At 45.6% G+C, this 23,964-nt stretch overlaps 1 protein-coding gene across 1 annotated transcript in view; it reads left to right on the forward strand.

The window, feature by feature from the left end:
- The first annotated feature begins 12,827 nt into the window (after positions 1–12,827).
- The window catches only part of LOC120928810 (cholecystokinin receptor-like), a 140,524-nt gene continuing 129,387 nt past the window's right edge, over positions 12,828–23,964 (forward strand). Inside the window, exon 1 of the mRNA XM_040339821.1 lies at positions 12,828–13,230. Coding sequence (XP_040195755.1) covers positions 13,044–13,230 — 187 coding nt within the window. The 5' untranslated portion in view covers positions 12,828–13,043. The remainder of the gene's footprint in view (positions 13,231–23,964) is intronic.

The raw sequence follows: 23,964 nt of genomic DNA on the forward strand, positions 1-23,964 counted from the left end.
CCTGGTCCCTGGGAGGGTTCCTCAGACTTTTTGTTGAGTCTTCTTCTAGGAACAGCCAATGGTCTTTGACCAACAACATTTATAGTTGGTGATTCAGAAGCATCAAAAATGAAAAGGGAGGGCTGATGGGAAGACCCTCCGGTTACTGGAGTGTCAGCCACCACTAGTGTAGGGACCTGTGTTGGTACAGCTGTACCTGGTCCCTGGCATGGTTTCTTAGACTTTTTGTTGAGTCTTCTTCTAGGAACAGCTAATTGTCTTGTTAGTCCAACCACATTGATAGTTGGTGATTCAGAAGCTGCAGAAAGAGACATAGAGGGCTGATGTGAAGACCCTCCGGTTACTGCAGTGGCCGCCGCCACCAGTGTAGGGACCTGTGTTGGTACAGCCGTACCTGGTCCCTGGGAGGACTGATTAGAAGATCCTCTGGTTTCTGCAGTGGCCGCTGCCACCAGTGTGGGGACCTCTGTTGGTAAAGCTGTACCTGGTCCCTGGGAGGGCTGATGGGATGACCCTCCCGTTGCTGGAGTGGCATCCGCCACCACTGTGTGGACCTGTATTGGTACATCCGTACCTTGGTTCCTTGGAGTCTCCGTGTGAACATCACATTCTGGCAAAGTCTCCGTGTAAACGCCATATTCTTGTGGCATCTCCGTGTGAATGTCACATGCTGTTGATGCCTCCATGTGAACTTCACATGCTGTTGATGTCTCCGTGTGAACGTCACATGCTGTTGATGTCTCCGTGTGAACGTCACATGCTGGTGGAGTCTCCGTGTGAATGTCACATGCTGGTGGAGTCTCCGTGTGAACGCTGCATGCTGTTGATGTCTCCGTGTGAACGTCACATGCTGGTGGAGTCTCCGTGTGAACGTCACATGCTGGTGGAGTCTCAATGTAGCTTTCATATTCTGTCTCGCTCACTGGGGCAGTCCTGCCTTGTGAGCTGTCTGTGCAGTAAATACTGCGTACATCTGCAATAAAAAGAAGAATCAGATTTAGCACCTTCACTTCACTTCATCTACATTTTATATATTTTTTATACAACATCAAATTATAGAGAGAAAAAGTTCCAAATCCCAATGTCAGGGGAAATAAATAAACCCGACATGACAGGGACACAGGGATGACTAATGTTGGCCTTCATATAAAAATGTTGGTTGCCTGGCCTTCATGCCGACCCAGTAAAATGAATGGAGTCAGAAAGGGAACTGATTCCTCACTTCCGGGTGCGGGGGAGTAATCTGCAGGGCTTCTGTTTCTGATTATTAAACACTCGGCCTCTTTTACTCTTTTATTGTAATCCCTCGAATTGTTGCGGTGGATTGATATAGAAGAGGCTGGGGACCGGGAACTGATGTATTGCAGATTACTCCGCCGCACCCCAAAGTGAAGAAATAGTCCCCTGCACATTTTGGATCTATTTCCATGCGATTCTGTCATGTGACAATGGTGACAAGATCTTGCTATGTTTGGGGTGCCATTAAGAATAATGTAATCCAAATTCTTGCCCCCCCTTTTCCCATGATTTGGAATCACAGCACTTCTACCGGCCATTCCAAATCGGCCAGTGTGGGCGGAGTGTTAGGCAGAATTCCAGGCAAATGATGAAATAGATACTGTCTGTGGGAGCTGCTTTACAGCACAGCCCTGCAGGGACCTACTAGGGGCCCCATTTGTTCAGCAGGGGGGGAGGGGCATAAAGGCTCTATTTAAGGCCTTTGGGGTGCAGACGGAGTGATCTTCTGCACTGCAGTTCCCAATAATTATATTTAAGTTCTGGCCTCTTCTATATCAACCAATCAGGGACAGGCCTGGACTGTAATTGTTGGGGAGCGCAGCTCTGCAGATTACACCACCTGCACCCTAAAGACATCACCATTTTATTTTATGTTGGCTACAATGTCCATGTTGGCAATTTCTGGCAGTTGGTTGGCACTGAGGGGATCAGCCCAGCCTGTAATGAGGGGAATGCAAAGCTTGTTAAAAAAAAAGTCAGTTAGGAGGGGGGAGGGGGGCTCCCTGTATAAAGGGGAGGGGGGCTCTCTGTATAAAGGGGAGGGGGGCTCTCTGTATAAAGGGTAGGGGGCTCCCTGTATAAAGGGGAGGGGGGCTCTCTGTATAAAGGGGAGGGGGGGCTCCCTGTATAAAGGGGAGGGGGGCTCTTTGTATAAAGGGGAGGGGGGCTCTTTGTATAAAGGGGAGGGGGGCTCTCTGTATAAAGGGGAGGGGGCTCTCTGTATAAAGGGGAGGGGGGCTCTCTGTATAAAGGGGAGGGGGTGGGGGCTCTCTGTATAAAGGGGAGTGGGGCTCTCTGTATAAAGGGGAGGGGGGGCTCTTTATATAAAGGGGAGGGAGCTCTCTGTATAAAGGGGAGGGGGAGAGGGGCTCTCTGTATAAGGGAGAGGGGGCTCTCTGTATAAAGGGGAGGGGGGGGCTCTTTGTATAAAGGGGAGGGAGCTCTCTGTATAAAGGGGAGGGGGAGGGGGCTCTCTGTATAAAGGGGAGGGGGAGGGGGCTCTCTGTATACAGCGCCAAGAATTACTGTTTGCTTTTCTTGGTTTAAAAATCTGCAGATTTCTTCTTACAGGACAAAAACCATCAATGTCCATGAAAATCCCTATACATGTGTACATATGGGGGGAGGGGGTGTTTTATGTGTCCTGGCCCCGGAGTTAGTACGTGGCTCCATCATACACTGCTATCTGCAGCTCTCCTTGTGTCTTCTCCCCCTCCCTGTACATGTCTCCTCCCCTCCTCCTCACCCCTCCCCCTCCATGTCCCCTCCCCCTCCATGTCTCCTCTCTCTCCATGTCTCCTCCCCCTCCCCCTCTGTCACCTCTCACTCTCCCTGATCTGTATCTCTCCTCCTCTGTCACATAATAATCTCCATCCCAGTGCCTGTGCTTTTTAAACAATAATCAGACATTTATCCTTGTATTACAATGTATCCATCTTGGTCTCTGTTTAATCTCCAACTGTCATAATGCTGCCCATGTGATCCGTAATGACAGTTGGGTTGAGAGCACAACCAGTGTGACAGTTGGCTCTCCCAGCATGCCGGGAATTGAAATGATTTTTGTTCAATCGATGGATTTTCTTCCTTTGGAATTCCGCTAGAAACCGTTTCTTTATAAATAACCCACAGACACTGGGAGGAGCTTTGTATGTGACAGAGGGGAGGGCATAAAGATCACATAGAGGCTTAACTCCTCCCTCCTGTACATGACTCCTCCCCCTCCTCCTCCCTGTACATGTCTCCTCCCCCTCCCTGTACATGACTCCTCCCCCTCCCTGTACATGTCTCCTCCTCCCTGTACATGTCTCCTCCTCCCTGTACATGACTCCTCCCCCTCCCTGTACATGTCTCCTCCCCCTCCTCCTCCCTGTACATGACTCCTCCCCCTCCCTGTACATGTCTCCTCCTCCCTGTACATGACCCCTCCCTGTACACATGACTCCTCCCCCTCCTTGTACATGACCCCTCCCCCTCCCTGTACATGTCTCCTCCCCCTCCTCCTCCCTGTACATGTCTCCTCCCCCTCCTCCTCCCTGTACATGACCCCTCCCCCTCCCTGTACATGTCTCCTCCCCCTCCTCCTCCCTGTACAGTACATTTTGTATCTATCACTATCCATAGTACTTACCAATCTCGGTGTCGGTATCCCGGTGATGTCTTTTGGCTTTACAGCCGAGACCGAGACATCCAACGACGGCTCTGATACAGCCGCGTACAAACGCCCGGCTCCTCTTCATTTTGGAGGGCTTTTTGGGGGTATCTGCAGGCTGGTCACTGATACCTCCTCCTTCCACAGCCGCCCTTCCTTCGCTGGGCTTCTCTTTGGTGTTTTTCAGAGAAAAAAGCTTTTTACATTTAAATTGTCTCATTATTAAGAATAAAGAAACGCGCTTTAAATGTACGAGAATTAGAAATCGCAATGAAATCGAATCGAATTAAATCGAATCAAATCACAAGAAAAATCTCAGGAGAGATTAGAAACACGTCTTCACTGGTCAGTGATTACTCGGCTTCTGCTGCCTCCCCTCCGCACCGCCTTATATTGGCTCAGCCGATGACATCAATGGTAACCATGGCAACAGAAGCCCTCTCTGCACCGCCTTAGATGACATCACAGTGCAGAGTCATGTGACCTCCTTTTTTTTTTTTTATCTCATGATGAAAATAACTGCCGATTTTTCTTAAAGGGGCCACGTCCTTATTAGTGAACTTTGTGAATTCAGGCTGTAGGATCAGAATACGGATCTAATAGAAGATGTTCTCGTGGATGAGATTTAACCCTTTCAGTCCCAGATCTCTTCATTATTATTATTATTACTACACCCCAATTATTTCTACATTTGTAACCCTTTCACCGCCAAATCACAATGTTTTTATTTTCGTTTTTAACACTTTCAGCGCCAAAACACATTTTTTAACCCTCCTCGTTTTTTTAACCCTTTCACTGCCAGGTGGAATGTTTTCCCTTTCATATATGAACCCTTTCTTTGCCTAACCGCGTCCTTGTGTGTGAACTTTGTGAATTCAGGCTGTAGGATCAGAATACGGATCTAATAGGGGTACGGCTCCGGGAAGAACATGTTATTGTCAATGAGATTTAACCCTTTCACCACCAAACTATATTTTTCATTTATTCCAAATGGAAAGTGTAGCAAAGTATGGGGCAGTTGTCGCTCTCTCGCCCTCTATATACGGTATGGGACGGTTGTCGCTTTCTCGCCCTCTATATATGGTATGGGACTGTTGTCGCTCTCTCGCCCTCTATATACGGTATGGGACGGTTGTCGCTCTCTCGCCCTGTATATACGGTATGGGACGGTTGTCGCTCTCTCGCCCTCTATATATGGTATGGGACGGTTGTCGCTCTCTCGTCCTCTATATACGGTATGGGGCGGTTGTCGCTCTCTCGCACTCTATATACGGTATGGGACGGTTGTTGCTCTCTCGCCTTCTATATACGGTATGGGACGGTTGTCGCTCTCTCGCCCTCTATATACGGTATGGGACGGTTGTCGCTCTCTCGCCACCCTATATACAGTATGGGGCGGTTGTCGCTCTCTCGCCCTCTCTATACGGTATGGGACGGTTGTCGCTCTCTCGTCCTCTATATACGGTATGGGGCGGTTGTCGCTCTCTCGCCCCTATATACAGTATGGGATGGTTGTCGCTCTCTCGTCCTCTATATACGGTATGTGACGGTTGTCGCTCTCTCGTCCTCTATATACGGTATGGGGTGGTTGTCGCTCTCTCGCCCCTATATACAGTATGGGATGGTTGTCGCTCTCTCGTCCTCTATATACGGTATGTGACGGTTGTCGCTCTCTCGTCCTCTATATACGGTATGGGGCGGTTGTCGCTCTCTCGCCCCTATATACAGTATGGGACGGTTGTCGCTCTCTCGTCCTCTATATACGGTATGGGACGGTTGTCGCTCTCGCCCTCTATATACAGTATGGGACGGTTGTCGCTCTCTCGTCCTCTATATACGCTATGGGACGGTTGTCGCTCTCTCGCTCTCTATATACGGTATGGGGCGGTTGTCGCTCTCTCGTCCTCTATATACGGTATGGGACGGTTGTCACTCTCTCGTCCTCTATATACGGTATGGGGCGGTTGTCGCTCTCTCGCCCTCTATATACGGTATGTGACGGTTGTCGCTCTCTCGCCCTGTATATCCGGTATGGGACGTTGTCGCTTTCTCGTCCTCTATATACGGTATGTGACGGTTGTCGCTCTCTCGTCCTCTATATACGGTATGGGGCGGTTGTCGCTCTCTCGCCCCTATATACAGTATGGGATGGTTGTCGCTCTCTCATCCTCTATATACGGTATGGGACGGTTGTCGCCCTCTATATACGGTATGGGACGGTTGTCGCTCTCTCGCCCTCTATATACGGTATGGGACGGTTGTCGCTCTCTCGCCCTCTATATACGGTATGGGACGGTTGTCGCTCTCTCGCCCTCTATATACGGTATGGGACGGTTGTCGATCTCTCGCCCTCTATATACGGTATGTGACGGTTGTCGCTCTCTCGTCCTCTATATACGGTATGGGACGGTTGTCGCTCTCTCGCCTTCTATATACGGTATGGGACGGTTGTCGCTCTCTCGCCTTCTATATCCGGTATGGGACGTTGTCGCTCTCTCGCCCTCTATATACGGTATGGGACGGTTGTCGCTCTCTCGCCCTCTATATACGGTATGGGACGGTTGTCGCTCTCTCATCCTCTATATACGGTATGGGACGGTTGTCGATCTCTCGTCCTCTATATACAGTATGGGATGGTTGTCGCTCTCTCGCCCCTATATACAGTATGGGATGGTTGTCGCTCTCTCGTCCTCTATATACGGTATGGGACGGTTGTCGCTCTCTCGTCCTCTATATACGGTATGTGACGGTTGTCGCTCTCTCGCCCTCTATATACGGTATGGGACGGTTGTCGCTCTCTCGCCCTCTATATACGGTATGGGACGGTTGTCGCTCTCTCGCCCTCTATATACGGTATGGGACGGTTGTCGCTATCTCGCCCTGTATATACGGTATGTGACGGTTGTCTCTCTCTCGTCCTCTATATACGGTATGGGACGGTTGTCGCTCTCTCGCCCTCTATATACAGTATGTGACGGTTGTCGCTCTCTCGCCCTCTATATACGGTATGGGACGGTTGTCGCTATCTCGCCACCCTATATACAGTATGGGGCGGTTGTCGCTCTCTCGCCCTCTATATACGGTTTGGGGCGGTTGTCGCCCTCTCGCTCCCTATATACGGTATGGGGCGGAAATGGGGGAGATGCCTTTCTCAGGGTTCTGGGCTGGTATGTTTGCCTATTAGGTCATATAAATGTCTTTTACTGGGTCTCCCAGGCCCTTCTGCATATATATGTATACTTTTATTTAACATACATTTTTTGTTAATCCGGGTTCCCCCCCCCCCCCCCCTCTTTTTTTCTTTTTCTGTTATTTTGCATTGTATTGTGAATTCTATGTCTAATTGCAAAATCTATAAATAAACACCTTTAAAAATATATATATATATATATATATATATATATATATATATATATATATTCCAATATCAAAAATTTCCTAAGAATATTTATAAAATGTAGTATTTATATATAATATATCATTTTTTTTATATATATATATATATATATATATATATATATATATATATATATATATATATATATATATATATATATATATATATATATATATATATATATATATATATATATATATATTGCATATAATATATAATATATTTCTAATAATATTTCTAATATATAATACGATTTATAAGTTTTATTTGCATTTATATTGTAATATATATATATATATATATATATATATATATATACACACAGTAATATATAGTTATAATATAGTAACAATCCAATATTAAACATTTCTAATAATATTTATAATTGAATATTTATATTGAATATATATTTCTATTGAATGAAAAAAAAATGTGTGTGTGTGTATATATATATATATATATATATATATATATATATATATATATATATAGTCATAATAAATATAATATTACAATCCAATATTTAACATTTCTAATAATATTTATAATTGAATATTTATATTGAATATATATTTCTATTAAATGAATATAATTAATATATATATATATTTATATATTCCAATATTAAAAATTTCCTAAGAATATTTATAAAATTTTGTATTTATATATAATATATCATTTTATATATATATATATATATATCACTGTGTATATATATATATATATATATATATATATATATATATATATATATATATATATATATATATATATATATATATATATATATATATATATATATAATATATTTCTAATAATATTTATAATATATAATACGATTTATAAGTTCTTTTTGCATTTATATTGTAATATATATATATATATAAACATACACAGTAATATATAGTTATAATATAGTTACAATCCAATATTAAAAATTTCTAATAATATTTATAATTGAATATATATTTCTATTGAAAAAAAAAAAAAAAATATATATATATATATATATATATATATATATATATATACATATACATACACAGTAATATGTAGTTACAATCCAATATTTAACATTTCTAACAATATTCACAATTGAATATTTATATTGAATATATATTTCTATTGAATGAATATGAATATATATATATATATATATATATATATATATATATGATCCAATATTAAAAATGTCTAATATATAATTTTATATATATATATATATATATATATATATATATATATATATATATATATATATATATATATATATATATATATATATATATACACATAAATATATAAATATATATATATATATATATATATATATATATATATATATATATACACACACACTGTGGCAAATCCAGTTAGATCGGCGCATTCTTCCGTCCGGCGTAGCCGCCGCAACTTACAGTTTTTTTTTTGGTATCCTGAAAGAATTTCCGCTGTAAGTTACGGCGGCGTAGTGTAACTTAGGCGGCGTAAGGGCGCGCAATTCAAATTGATGTGATGGGGGCGTGTTTTATGTTAATACGTCGTGACCCGACGTAAATTACGTTTTTTTTTTTAACAGCGCATGCGCCGTCCGTTGGGGTATCCCAGTGCGCATGCTCGAAATTAGCCCGCAACAAGCCAATGCTTTACGATGTTGACGTCATTCTACGCAAAGCCCTATTCTCGAACGACTTGAAAAATTCAAAATGCGAGGCGGGAACGACGGCATTACTTAACATTGAGTATGCCTCATATAGCAGGGGTAACTATACGCCGGGAAAACCCGAACGCAAACGACGTAAAAAAAAAGCGCCGGCCGGATTGTACGTTCGTGGATCGCCGTATCTAGCTAATTTGCATACTCGACGGCGGAAATCGACGGAAACGCCACCTAGCGGCCGGCGGAAAAAATGCAACTACGATCCGACGGCGTACTAAGATGTACGGATCGAGCCCAGATGCAGTCGTATCTTGTTTTGTGGTTACGAAACAAGATACGACGGAGCATTTAAAAAATTACGCGGCGTATCCATAGATACGCCGGCGTAATTTGTTTGTGGATCTGCCCCAATATATATATATATATATATATATATTGCTTATAATATGTTTCTAATAATATTTCTAATATATAATACGATTTATAAGTTCTATTTGCATTTATATTGTAATATATATATATAAATTATCATATTCATTCAATAGAAATATATATTCAATTATAAATATTATTAGAAATGTTAAATATCGGATTGTAACTAACTATATATATATATATATATATATATGTGTGATCCAATATTAAAAATGTCTAAGAATATTTATAATTTAGTATTTATATATAATATATCATTTTATATATATATATATATATATATATATATACACACACACTATATGGGCCAGATTCACGTAGAAGTGCGGCGGCGTAACGTATCATAGATACGTTACACCGCCGCAAGTTTTCATCGCAAGTGCCTGATCACAAAGCACTTGCAATGAAAACCTACGCCGGCGGCCTCCGGCGTAAGCCCGCGTAATTCAAAGGGGCGTGTGCCATTTAAATTAGGCGCGCTCCCGCGCCGGACCTACTGTGCATGCTCCGTTTCGAAATTCCCACCGTGCTTTGCGCAAAGTGACGTTATTTTCTCGAACGGCGACGTGCGTAGTGTACTTCCGTATTCCCGGACGTCTTATGCTAGAAGGAAAAATTTTCAAATTTCGACGCGGGAACGACGGCCATACTTTATACAGCACATACGTGTGCTGTGTAAAGTTAGGGCATCAAAAACGACGACTAACTTTGCGACGGGAAACTAGACTAGCGGCGACGTAGCGAACGCGAAAAACCATCGTGGATCGCCGTAACTCCTAATTTGCATACCCGACGCTGGTTTACGAAGCGAACTCCCCCCAGCGGCGGCCGCGGTATTGCATCCTAATATCCGACAGTATAAAACTATTACACCTGTCGGATCTTAGGGCTAACTATGCGTAACTGATTCTATGGGCCAGATTCACGTAGATCAGCGGATCTTTAGATCCGCTCGATCTACGTGATTTAAGATCCGCTCCCGCAAGTTTGAGAGGCAAGTGGCTAATTCACAAACCACTTACCTCCAAACTTGCGGCGGCGGATCCTAAATCCCCCAGCGGAATTCAAATTCCGCGGCTAGGGGGAGTGTACTATTTAAATCAGGCGCGTTCCCGCGCCGATTTTAATGCGCATGCGCCGTCCGGGGAATTTCCCGGCGTGCATTGCTCCCACTGACGTCACTAGGACGTCAGTGGTTTCGACGTGAGCGTGACTTGCGACGCGCGTGTTTGTGAATCGGCGTACGCAAACGACGTTAGAAAATTCAAATTCGACGCGGGAACGCCGGCTATACTTAACATTGGCTGCGCCTGATAAAAGCAGGGGTAAGTATACGACGGGAAAGCCGCTACGGAAACGTCGTAAGAAGACTGCGTCGGGTCCGCGTACGTTCGTGAATTTGCGTATCTCGCTGATTTACATATTATTCAAGGTAAATCAGCGGGAACGCCCCCGGCGCCATTTTTAAATCAAAAATAAGATCCGACAGTGTAACACAGTGTAACACTGTCAGATCTTAGTCCTATCTATGCGTATCTGATTCTATGAATCAGGCGCATAGATAGGACCAGTGTAAGTCAGAGATACGATGGTGTATCTGTAGATAATACACCGTCGTATCTCTTTGTGAATCTGGCCCCAGGAATCAGTCGCATAGATACTCTGAGAGATACAACGGAGTATCTGAGAATCTGGCCCTACGGGCCAGATTCACAGCGGAGATACGACGGAGTATCTCAGATACTCCGTCGTATCTCTCAGAGTATCTATGCGACTGATTCATAGAATCAGTAACGCATAGATATCCCTAAGATCCGACAGGTGTAATTGTTTTAGGATGCAGTACCGCGGCCGCCGCTGGGGGGAGTTTGCGTCGTAAACCAGCGTCGGGTATGCAAATTAGGAGTTACGGCGATCCACGACGGATTTTCGCGTTCGCTACGTCGCCGCTAGTCTAGTTTCCCGTCGCGAAGTTAGTCGTCGTTTTTGGTGCCTTAACTTTACACAGCAATCGTATTGCTGTCTAAAGTATGGCCGTCGTTCCCGCGCCGAAATGTAAAAATTCACGTCGTTTGCGTAAGCCGTCCGTGAATACGGAATTACGCTACGCGCGTCGCCGTTCGAAAAAATGACGTTACGGCGCGCAAAGCACGGCGGGAATTTCGAAACGGAGCATGCGCAGTAGGTCCGGCGCGGGAGCGCGCCTAATTTAAATGGCACACACCCATTTAAATTAAGCGGGCTTACGCCGGCGTAGTTTTCATCGCAAGTGCTTTGTGAATCAGGCACTTGCGATGAAAACTTGCGGCGGTGTAACGTATCTATGATACGTTACGCCGCCGCACTTCTACCTGAATCTGGCCCTATATTTCTATTGCATATAATATATAATATATTTCTAATAATATTTCTAATATATAATACGATTTATAAGTTCTATTTGCATTTATATTGTAATATTTATATACACACACAGTAATATATAGTTATAATATAGTTACAATCCAATATTTAAAATTGCTAATAATATTTATAATTGAATATTTATATATAATATATATTTCTTTTGAATATAATACAATTACAATTCAATATTTATCATTTATAATTGAATATGTATTTATAAAATATACCGTATTTATCGGCGTATACCGTGCACTATTTTGCCCTGAAAATCAGGGCAAAATCGTGGGTGCGCGATATACGCCGATACCCGCTTTCCCGCGCAGAGTTTGAATACTGCGCCGGCATATACCGAGCGCAGTACACTCGTGTATCGTCGGGCAGTCTCGGCGCCTCTCGTACTGACGTCCTGAGCGTACAGAACATCAGCGCGAGAGTTGCCGAGCCCGCCCGACGATACACGAGTGTACTGCGCTCGGTATATGTCGGCGCAGTATTCAAACTTGGCACGGGAAACGAGCGGGGAGGACGCCGCAGAAGGACGCCGGACCCGACGAAGAGGACACCCGAAGCCGCAGACGGACGCCCGACCCGACGAAGCCGCCGATGGACGCCGCGCAAGACACCAAAACTGTAAGTACAAAACATCTTTTTTTCCACAGGAATTCGGGCAACTTTAGGGGTGCGCGCTATATGCGGGAGCGCGCTATACCCCGATAAATACGGTAGTTCTTTGAAATACAATTACAATATTTACACATGTCATAGAGGATATTATAATGAAATGCTTATAAATCATCTAAATGAGGTGTGATATGCCGCAAAGTTCGCAGTAAATGGTCGCAACCTGATTGGTGTAGCTCGCGTCGGGGGGGCCTTTTTGCTGACCCCTCCCCCTATAAATGAATGCCTCACTGATGAAAACTGCTGAGCAATGTGCGGGAATTTCCTGTATCGGCAGACAGGTTACTCTAATCCCTCGCGCCCTTTAAGAAATGCAATCAGCGCGGTCAATCGGCGCTGCTGACAGCGGTCAATCGGCGCTGCTGACAGCGGTCAGACAACAATACCGTTGTAACTCCTGTCATTGCGTAACTCAATTAGAGAGCTTTCCACTGACAGCGGAGGGCAGGTGCAGTTCCAGCGTTTAGCCAGAGGGGGGAGCTGCGGTGCTGCAGGAGGTTTGCGCTGCATCCTTTTATTTGTGCATGAATGTGAAGGAATATGCAATGGTTATCAGTCCCATCCCCTGCCCCTGTACACACACACACAGAGCGCAGCCCAGTCTGTGGCTGATCCTCGCATGTGCCACTTGCTACCCGCTGCTGGCTGGGTGATGGGGGCAAAGTGACAGCAAAGTGACAGTGACAGCTGAAGTGAAGCTTTAAAGTGGAGAAAAGTACTTGAGGGGAAGCAACCCGGGGGGGAGGCTGGAAGCGAGCGCTGTCCGTCAGCTTTCCGGAGAGCCTGGACCAGGGAGGATGGACCGAATGGGGGCCAACGCCACTTTTCTGCAAGAGCTGCTCTGCCGGCAAAACCTGCTGGGCAGATTATCCAGCGCCAACCTCACCGGCAATGTCACCGGCAACCTCACAGGTGGCCTGCAGGGATTTAACTTCAGCTGTGACCTCCCGGGGCGCAATAAAATGCCGAATGTCTCCGTCACAGGTAAGGGAGGCTCTACTGTACTTTCTATGGGTAATAGAGGCTGTTCTGTCCCTTCTAAGGGTAATAGAGGCTGTTTTGCACCTTTTATGGTTAACAGAGGTTGCTCTGCCCCTTCTAAGGGTAATAGAGGCTATTCTGTCCCTTCTAAGGGTAATAGAGGCTGTTCTGTCCCTTCTAAGGGTAATAGAGGCTGTTCTGTCCCTTCTAAGGGTAATAGAGGCTGTTCTGCCCCTTATACAGGTAGTAGAGACTGTTTTACACCTTCTACAGGTAATAGAGGCTGTTCTGTCCCTTCTACATTTAGAAGAGGCTGTTCTGCCCCTCAGTGGGGTAGAGGTAATAGATGTTGGTCTGTCCCTCAATAAGGTGGAAGCAATAGAGGCTGTTCTGCCTCTTCTATGGGTAATAGAGGCTGTTCTTTTGATTTTACAGGTATTAGAGGCTGTGCCTCTTGTATAAATGATGATCAATAGAGTCGGTTCTGTCTCTTCTACAGGTGGTAGAGGCTTTTCTGTTCATTCTACTGATCATGAAGGTTGTTGTCCCTTCTATGGGTAATAGAGGCCGTTCTGTCCCTTATATGGGTAATAGAGGCTGCTCTGTCCCTTCTATGAGTAATAGAGGCTGCTCTGTCCCTTCTATGAGTAATAGAGGCTGCTCTGTCCCTTCTATGAGTAATAGAGGCTGCTCTGTCCCTTCTATGAGTAATAGAGGCTGTTCTGTCCCTTCTACTGATCATGAAGGTTGTTGTCTATTCTGTGGGTAAAATAGTCCGTTGTGTCCCTTCTATGGGTAATAGAGGCTGTTTTGCACCTTCTATGAATAATAGAGGCTGTTTTGCACCTTCTATGGTAATAGAGGCTGTTCTGCCCTTTGTATGTGGCATAGAGGCTGTTCTGTCTATTCCATGGGTAATAGAGGCTGTTCTGTCCCTCAATGGGTAATAGAGGCTGTTCTGTCCCTCAATGGGTAATAGAGGCTGTTCTGTCCCTCAATGGGTAATAGAGGCTGTTCTGTCCCTCAATGGGTAATAGAGGTAATAGATGTTGGTCTGTTCCTCAATAAAGTGGAAGCAATAAAGGCTGCCCTGTCTCTTCTATGGGCAAAAGAGGCTGTTCTGCCCCTCAATGGGGTAAAGGTAAAAGATGGTGGTCTGTCTCACAATAATGTGGAAGCAATAGAGGCTGTCCTGCTCCTTCTATAGGTAATAGAGGCTTCGCTGCACCTTCTATGGGTAATAGAGGCTGTTCTGTCCCTTCCATGATTAATAGAGGCTGTTCTGCCTCTTCTACAGGTGGTAGAGGCTTTTTGGTCCATTCTACTGATAATGAAGGTTGTTGTCTATTCTGTGTGTAAAAGAGGCTGTTCTGCTTGTCTACGGGTATTAGAGGCTGTTTTGCACCTTCTAGGAATAGAGGCTGTTCTGTCCCCCCACAGGGTATAGGTAATAGAGGGTGGTCTATTCCTCAATAGGGTGGAAGCAATAAAGGCTGCCCTCTCTTTTCTATGGGCAGTAGAGGCTGTTCTGTTTGACAGGTATTAGAGGCTGTGCTGTCTCTTTTACTGGAAATAGAGGCTGTTCTGTCCCTTCTATGGGTAAGAGAGGCTGTCATGTCCCTTTTATGGGTAATAGAGGCTGTTATATCCCTTCTATGGGTAATAGAGGCTGTTCTGTCCCTTCTAAGGGCAATAGAGGCTGTTCTGTCCCTTCTAAGGGTAATAGAGGCTGCTCTGACTCTTCTAAGGGTAATAGAGGCTGTTCTGTCCCTTCTACAGGTAATAGAGGCTGTTCTGCCCCTTATACAGGTAATAGAGGGTGTTCTGTCCCTTCTAAGGGTAATAGAGGCTGTTTTACACCTTCTACAGGTACTAGAGGCTGTTTTGCACCTTTTATGGTTAACAGAGGTTGCTCTGCCCCTTCTAAGGGTAATCGAGGCTGTTCTGCCCCTTCTAAGGGTAATAGAGGCTGTTCTGTCCCTTCTAAGGGTAATATAGGTTGCTCTGCCCCTTCTAAGGGTAATAGAGGCTGTTCTGCCCCTTCTAAGGGTAATAGAGGCTGTTCTGTCCCTTCTAAGGGCAATAGAGGCTGTTCTGTCCCTTCTAAGGGTAATATAGGCTGTTCTGCCCCTTATACAGGTAGTAGAGGCTGTTCTGCCCCTTATACAGGTAGTAGAGGCTGTTTTACACCTTCTACAGGTACTAGAGGCTGTTTTGCACCTTTTATGGTTAACAGAGGTTGCTCTGCCCCTTCTAAGGGTAATAGAGGCTGTTCTGTCCCTTCTAAGGGTAATAGAGGCTGTTCTGTCCCTTCTAAGGGTAATAGAGGCTGTTCTGTCCCTTCTAAGGGTAATAGAGGCTGTTTTGTCCCTTCTAAGGGTAATAGAGGCTGTTTTGTCCCTTCTACATGTAGAAGAGGCTGTTCTGCTCCTCAGTGGGGTAGAGGTAATAGATGTTGGTCTGTCCCTCAATAAGGTGGAAGCAATAGAGGCTGTTCTGCCTCTTCTATCGATAATAGAGGCTGTTCTGTCTCTGCTATAATTAATAGAGGCTGTTTTGCCTCTTCTATAATTAATAGAGGCTGTTCTGTCCCTTCTATGGGTAATAGAGGCTGCTCTGTCCTTTCTTCGGGTAATAGAGGCTGCTCTGTCCTTTCTTCGGGTAATAGAGGCTGTAATGTCTCTTCTACTGGCAATAGAGGCTGTTCTGTCCCTTCTATGGGTAATAGAGGCTGTTCTTTCCCTCAGTGGGGTAGAGGTAATAGATGTTGGTCTGTCTCACAATAACGTGGAAGCAATAGAGGCTGTTCTGCCTCTTCTATGGGTGATAGAGGCTGTTCTGCCTATTCTATGGGTAATAGAGGCTGTTCTGCCTATTCTATGGGTAATAGAGGCTGTTTTGCACCTTCTAGGAATAGAGACTGTTTTGCACCTTCTACAGGTAATAGAGGCTGTTCTGTCCCCCCACAGGGTATAGGTAATAGAGGGTGGTCTATTCCTCAATAGGGTGGAAGCAATAAAGGCTGCCCTCTCTTTTCTATGGGCAGTAGAGGCTGTTCTGTTTGACAGGTATTAGAGGCTGTGCTGTCTCTTTTACTGGAAATAGAGGCTGTTCTGTCCCTTCTATGGGTAAGAGAGGCTGTCATGTCCCTTTTATGGGTAATAGAGGCTGTTATATCCCTTCTATGGGTAATAGAGGCTGTTCTGTCCCTTCTAAGGGCAATAGAGGCTGTTCTGTCCCTTCTAAGGGTAATAGAGGCTGTTCTGTCCCTTCTACAGGTAATAGAGGCTGTTCTGTCCCTTATACAGGTAATATAGGCTGTTCTGTCCCTTCTAAGGGTAATAGAGGCTGTTTTGCACCTTTTATGGTTAACAGAGGTTGCTCTGCCCCTTCTAAGGGTAATAGAGGCTGTTCTGCCCCTTCTAAGGGTAATAGAGGCTGTTCTGTCCCTTCTAAGGGTAATAGAGGCTGTTCTGTCCCTTCTAAGGGTAATATAGGCTGTTCTGCCCCTTATACAGGTAGTAGAGGCTGTTCTGCCCCTTATACAGGTAGTAGAGGCTGTTTTACACCTTCTACAGGTACTAGAGGCTGTTTTGCACCTTTTGTGGTTAACAGAGGTTGCTCTGCCCCTTCTAAGGGTAATAGAGGCTGTTCTGTCCCTTCTACGGGTAATAGAGGCTGTTCTGTCCCTTCTAAGGGTAATAGAGGCTGTTTTGTCCCTTCTACATGTAGAAGAGGCTGTTCTGCTCCTCAGTGGGGTAGAGGTAATAGATGTTGGTCTGTCCCTCAATAAGGTGGAAGCAATAGAGGCTGTTCTGCCTCTTCTATCGATAATAGAGGCTGTTCTGTCTCTTCTATGAATGATGATCAAAAAAGTCAGTTCTGTCTCTTCTACAGGTGGTAGAGGCTTTTCTACTGATAATGAAGGCTGTTGTCAGTTCTATGAGTAATAGAGGCTGTTCTGTGCATTCTGTGGATAACAGAGGCTGTTCTGCCTTGTCTATGGGTAATAGAGGCTGTTCTGTCCCTTCTATGGGTAATAGAGGCTGTTCTGTCCCTTCTATGGGTAATAGAGGCTGCTCTGTCCTTTCTTCGGGTAATAGAGGCTGCTCTGTCCTTTCTTCGGGTAATAGAGGCTGTAATGTCTCTTCTACTGGCAATAGAGGCTGTTCTGTCCCTTCTATGGGTAATAGAGGCTGTTCTTTCCCTCAGTGGGGTAGAGGTAATAGATGTTGGTCTGTCTCACAATAACGTGGAAGCAATAGAGGCTGTTCTGCCTCTTCTATGGGTAATAGAGGCTGTTCTGTCTCTGCTATGGGTAATAGAGGCTGTTCTGCCTCTTCTATGGGTAATAGAGGTTGTTCTGCCTCTTCTATGAATGATGATAAATAAAGTCTCTTCTACAGGTGGTAGAGGCTTTTCTTTCCATTCTACTGATAATGAAGGCTGTTGTCTATCCTATGGGTAATAGAGGCTGTTCTGTCCCTTCTATGGGTAATAGAGGCTGTTCTATCCCTTCTATGGGTAATAGAGGCTGTTCTGTCCCTTCTAAGGGCAATAGAGGCTGTTCTATCCCTTCTATGGGTAATAGAGGCTGTTCTATCCCTTCTATGGGTAATAGAGGCGGCTATGCCCCTTCTACATGTAATAGAGGCTGCTCTGTCACTCGATGGGGTTGAGGTCTGTCCCTCAATAAGGTGAAATCAATAGAGGCTGCCCCTTCTACTGGTAATGAAGGCTGTTCTATCTTTTCTATGGGTAATAGAGGCTGTCCTGCCTCTTCTGTTGGTAATAGAGGCTGTTCTGTCTCTCCGCAGGGTAGAGGTAATAAAGGGTGGTCTGTCCCTCAACAAGCAATAGAAGGCTGTTCTGCCCCCACATGAGGTGGGAAGAATAGAGGCTTCTTTACCTCTTCTATAAGTTGTTCTCTCCTTCTACAGGTGGTGGTGGAGGCTGTTCTGTCCCTCCATGGGGTGGTAATAGAGGCTGTTCTGTCCCTCCATGGGGTGGTAATAGAGGCTGTTCTGTCCCTCCATGGGGTGGTAATAGAGGCTGTTCTGTCCCTCCATGGGGTGGTGGTAATAGAGGCTGTTCTGTCCTTTAGTTGAGTGGAGGTAATAGAGGCTTTTCTGTTGCTTAATACTACCCTCAGAGGGGTGGAGGTAATAGAGGCTATACTGCCCTACGAAGGGTGGAGGTAATAGAGGCTATACTGCCCTACGAAGGGTGGAGATAATAGAGGCTATACTGCCCTACGAAGGGTGGAGGTAATAGAGGCTATACTGATCTACGAAGGGTGGCCGTAATAGAGGCTATATTGCCCTCTGAAGGGTGGAGGTAATAGAGGCTATACTGATCTACGAAGGGTGGAGGTAATAGAGGCTATACTGCCCTCTTATAGGGATAGAATTAATAAAGGCTGTTGATGAGGAGTGGAGGTAATAGAGGCTATACTGCCCTCCGAAGGGTGGAGGTAATAGAGGCTATACTGCCCTCTGAAGGGTGGAGGTAATAGAGGCTATACTCCTCTTATAGGGTGATGAGGAGTGGAGGTAATGGAGGTTGTTCTGCCCTTTCTACAGATGGAGGTAATGGAGGCTGATTTGCCCTCTGGGAGGTTGAAGTAATAGAGGATGTTCTTTAATAAGAAGCAAGTCCCTGGGGGCGCTCTCTGGAAAATTTACGTTTTAAAGTTTAAAGTCAATTAGCGCCGTGTGCGTCGCGCTCTGAATTATCTGGACTATTTCTGGAGTTGCTGTAGAAGATCTCACCATGAATGAGGCCGGCCTCCCTCACCGGAGGCCATTGCACATCAGTGTGCAACACATACTGGGACCTCCAGAGTGGGAGGGGCAGGGCTTTTTTTCAGCAGGAACGCGGGGGAACGCAGTTCCGGCACCTCCAGCTCTGAATGTATGTAATTGCAAGGAGTGCTGGGGTTTACTGGAGGGTCTATTAATGCTTGCTGCTGGGGGATCTATTGTTGCTGGAGGCGATCCATTTATACAGGGGGAGGGTCTATTGTTGCTGGGGAGGTCAGTTGTCGCTAATTGGGAATCTTTTGTTGCTGGGGGGGGGCTCTTATGCTACTAGGAGACAATGGTTGCTGGGAGACATCAACTGTTGAGGGAGGGGTATATTGTTGCTAGCTGTTCAGAGTCTATTGTTTCTGGGGGAGCTCCATTGTTGCTGGCTACAGGGAATCTATTTTACTTCCTATCATTAGCAAATTACTTAGCACCAGAAATTGATACTTTGTTCTGTATCCATTACTGAGAGGTGGGTAGGGGGTGGAACCAAAGAATGGTGCTTAGAGGTAAGTAGAGGGTTGGAACCAAGGAATGGTGCTCGGAGGTGGGTAGGGGGTGGAACCAAGGAATGGTGCTCGGAGGTGGTGATGGGTGGCAGTAATGGGCACTGATAGGCAGCACTGCTAGGTGGCACTGATGAGGCATTGATAGGTGGCACTGGTGGGCATTGATAGTTGGCACTGGTGGGCACTGAGAAATGGCACTAAAAGGTGGCATTGATGGGTGGCAGTAATGGGCACTGATGGGTGGCAGTAATGCAGTAATGGGCACTGATGGGTGGCAGTAATGGGCACTGATGGGTGGCAGTAATGGACACTGATAGGCAGCACTGCTAGGTGGCACTGATGAGGCATTGATAGGTGGCACTGGTGGGCATTGATAGTTGGCACTGGTGGGCACTGAGAAGTGGCACTAAAAGGTGGCATTTATAGGTGGCACTGATGGGTGGCAGTAATGGGCACTGATGGGTGGCAGTAATGCAGTAATGGGCACTGATGGGTGGCAGTAATGGGTACTGATGGGTGGCAGTAATGGGCACTGATGGGTGGCAGTAATGGGCACTGATGGGTGGCAGTAATGGGCACTGATGGGTGGCACTTCTAGGTGGCACCGATGAGGCATTGATATGTGGCACTGGTGGGCATTGCTAGTTGGCACTGGTGTGCACTGAGAAGTGGCACTAAAAGGTGGCATTGATAGGTGGCACTGATGGGTGGCAGTAATGGGCACTGATGGGTGGCAGTAATGCAGTAATGGGCACTGATGGGTGGCAGTAATGGGCACTGATAGGCAGCACTGCTAGGTGGCACTGATGAGGCATTGATAGGTGGCACTGGTGGGCATTGATAGTTGGCACTGGTGGGCACTTGTAGGTGGCACGAGCAGGGGGTACTGGCGGCACACGAGGCCGATGTCCCTTTCACATAAGCCGGTAATCGGCCCCCTTTCTCGGATCTGTGATTTCCCGAGTCTCAGTGACTCCGGTGATCACATGGCGCACCCCGCAGGAGCTGTAGCCGCCATTCAGTTATAGCGTGGGGGGCCATGTGGTTAAAAAAACATACTTTCCCTATGAAGATACACTATATTGTCAGAAGTATTGGGACGCCTGCCTTTTACACGCACATGAACTTTAATGGCCTCCCAGTCTTAGTCCGGAGGGTTCAGTATTGAGTTGGCCCCGCCCTTTGCAGCTCTAACACCTTCAACGCTTCTGGGAAGGCCGTCCACAAGGTTTAGGAGTGTCTATGGGAATGTTTTGCTCATCTATGACTTTATGGACCTTGCTTTATTGGTGATGGTCAGTTTGGGGTGGAGGAACTTGACCGGCCTGCAACCCGGTCCCAAACTCCGTGACCGCGGGACCCGATCGCCGCCGGTGTCCTGCGATCGGTCACAGGAGCTGAAGAACGGGGAGAGGCAAGTGTAAACACACCTTCCGCGTTCTTCTGTGTGGCAGTGACACTGATCGTCTGTTCCCTGATATAGGGAACGACGATCAGTGACGTCACGCCTGCAGCCCCGCCCCCCTACAGTAAGAATCACTCCCTTAGGGAACACTTAACCCCTTATCGCCCCCTAGTGGTTAACCCCTTCACTGCCATTGTCATTTTCACAGTAATCAGTGCATTTTTATAGCACTTTTCGCTGTGAAAATGACAATGGTCCCAAAAATGTGTCAAAAATGATTAATAAAAATGCAATAAAACTATCCCCTATTTTGTAAACGCAATAAATTTGCGCAAACCAATCGATAAACGCTTATTACGATTTTTTTTTTTTTACCAAAAATATGTAGAAGAATACGTATCGGCCTAAACTGAGGAAAAAAAATTGTTTTTTTTATATATTTTTTGGGGATATTTATTATAGAAAAAAGTAAAAAATATTGGGCCAGATTCTCGTAGATCGGCGTATCTTTGCGGCGGCGTAACGTATCCGATTTACGTTACGCCTTCGCAACTTAGACGGGCAAGTGCTGTATTCTCAAAGCACTTGCTCCGTAAGTTGCGGCGGCGTAGGGTAAATCGGCCGGCGTAAGCCCGCCTAATTCAAATGTGGGACAGGGGGGCGTGTTTTATGTAAATGTTGTGTGACCCGACGTGATTGACGTTTTTCACGAACGGCGCATGCGCCGTCCGTGGACATATCCCAGTGTGCATTGCTCCAAAGTACGCCGTTTCGACGTGAACGGAAATTACGTCCAGCCCTGTTCGCGTACGACTTACGCAAACAACGTAAAAAGATAGGCCTGTTCTGACGTCCATACCTTGCATGGGCTGCGCCACCTAGGGAGCAGCTTTATCTTTACGCCGGCGTATCTCTTACGTAAACGGCGTAACTAATTGCGACGGGCGCACGTACGTTCGTGAATCGGCGTATCTTGCTCATTTGCATATTCGACACTGCAAACAACGGAAGCGCCACCTAGCGGCCAGCGTAAATAATGCACCCTAAGATACGACGGCGTAGGAGACTTACGCCGCTCGTATCTTAGCCTAATTTAAGCGTATCTGGTTTCCAGAATACGCTTAAATTTACGACGGCGTAGATTCAGAGTTACGACGGCGTATCTACTGATACGCCGGCGTAACTGTATCTGAATCTGGCTAAATGGTCCCAAAAATGTGTCAAAATTGTCCGAAGTGTCCGTCGTAATGTCGCAGTCATGGAAAAAAATCGCTGATCGCCGCTATTACTAGTAAAAAAAAAAATTATTAATAAAAATGCAATAAAACTATCCCCTATTTTGTAAACGCTATAAATTTTGCGCAAACCAATCGATAAACGCTTATTGCGATTTTTTTTTTTTTAACAAAAATATGTAGAAGAATACGTATCGGCCTAAACTCAGGAAAAAATACGTTTTTTTTATATATTTTTGGGGATATTTATTATAGCAAAAAGTAAAAAATATTGGGCCGGATTCAGATACTTTGGAGTACCTTTAGGTGGGGCGTAACGTATCTCAGATACGTTACGCCACTGTAACTTAGGGCGCAAGTTCCGTATTCAGAAAGAACTTGCGCCCTTAGTTACGGCGGCGTAGCGTATGTTGTCCGGCGTAAGCCCGCCTAATTCAAATGGGGATGATGTGGGCGTGTTTTATTTAAATTACATGTGACCCCGCGTATTTGACGTATTTTTCGAACGGCGCATGCGCCGTTCGTGAAAAATCCCAGTGCGCAAGCTCGAAATTACGCCGCAAATCGTCATTGCTTTCGACGTGAACGTAACTTACGTACAGCCCTATTCGCGAACGACTTGCGCAAACGACGTAAAATTTTCAAAACTCGACGTGGGAATGACGTCCATACTTAACATTGGCTACGCCTCATATAGCAGGGGTAACTTTACGCCGGAAAAAGCCGAACGTAAACGACGTAAAAAAATGCGCCGGCCGGACGTACGTTTCTGAATCGGCGTAAATACCTAATTAGCATATTCCTTGCGTAAATATACGCAAGCGCCACCTAGCGGCCAGCGTAAATATGCAACTAAGATACGACGGTGTAAGACACTTACACCGGTCGGATCTTAGGGAAATCTATGCGTAACTGATTCTATGAATCAGTCGCATAGATACGACGCCGCACTCAGAGATACGACGGCGTATCTCCTTTCTGAATCTGGTCCTTTGAATTTTTTTCAAAATTGTCGCTCTATTTTTGTTTATAGCGCAAAAAATAAAAACCGCAGAGGTGATCAAATACCACCAATAGAAAGCTCTATTTGTGGGGAAAAAAGGACGCCAATTTTGTTTGGGAGCCACGTCGCACGACCGCGCAATTGTCAGTTAAAGCGACGCAGCGCCGAATTGCAAAAACTGTCCGGGTCCTTAACCTGCATATTGGTCCGGGGCTTAAGTGGTTAAATTATAGTAAAACTAATAACAGATGTTGGAAGTGTTTGACCAGTGACTCCCATGAGGATCTACGATTCTCGATATCTGTTCATTTTTTGGATTGTTTCAGAAAGATGGGATCTGGAAATGTATGGTGGAGCCGTTCTCAATCAGGGTTCCTCCAGCCTGGGCTTGGGGTGCCTGGACTTCTGGGTAACCGGACCTCCCATCTGATGATGCCTGCATGCTTCCAGGTTCATCACCACTTGGCAGAGCCAGAAGCATGACCTGCAAGAGTGCGATTCTGGCCAGCATGTAAGAAGACACTGGCCCGGATTCAGGTACATTTGCGCTTTATTTGCGGAGGCACATGGCAACGATTTTGCCCTGCGCCCCCGCAAATATTTTGCGCTGCCCTCGATTCACGGAGCAGTAGCTCCGTAAATTGCGAGGGCGCGCTGGCAAAATTGCCCGGCGTAAGCGCGCGCAATGTAAATGATCCCGCCGGGGGCGGCAATCATTTAAATTTGGTGCGCTCCCGCGCCGAGCGTAGAGCGCATGCTCCGTCGGGAAACTTTCCCG

This window comes from Rana temporaria, chromosome 2, assembly GCF_905171775.1.
Source record: "Rana temporaria chromosome 2, aRanTem1.1, whole genome shotgun sequence".
NCBI classification, from domain to species: domain Eukaryota; kingdom Metazoa; phylum Chordata; class Amphibia; order Anura; family Ranidae; genus Rana; species Rana temporaria.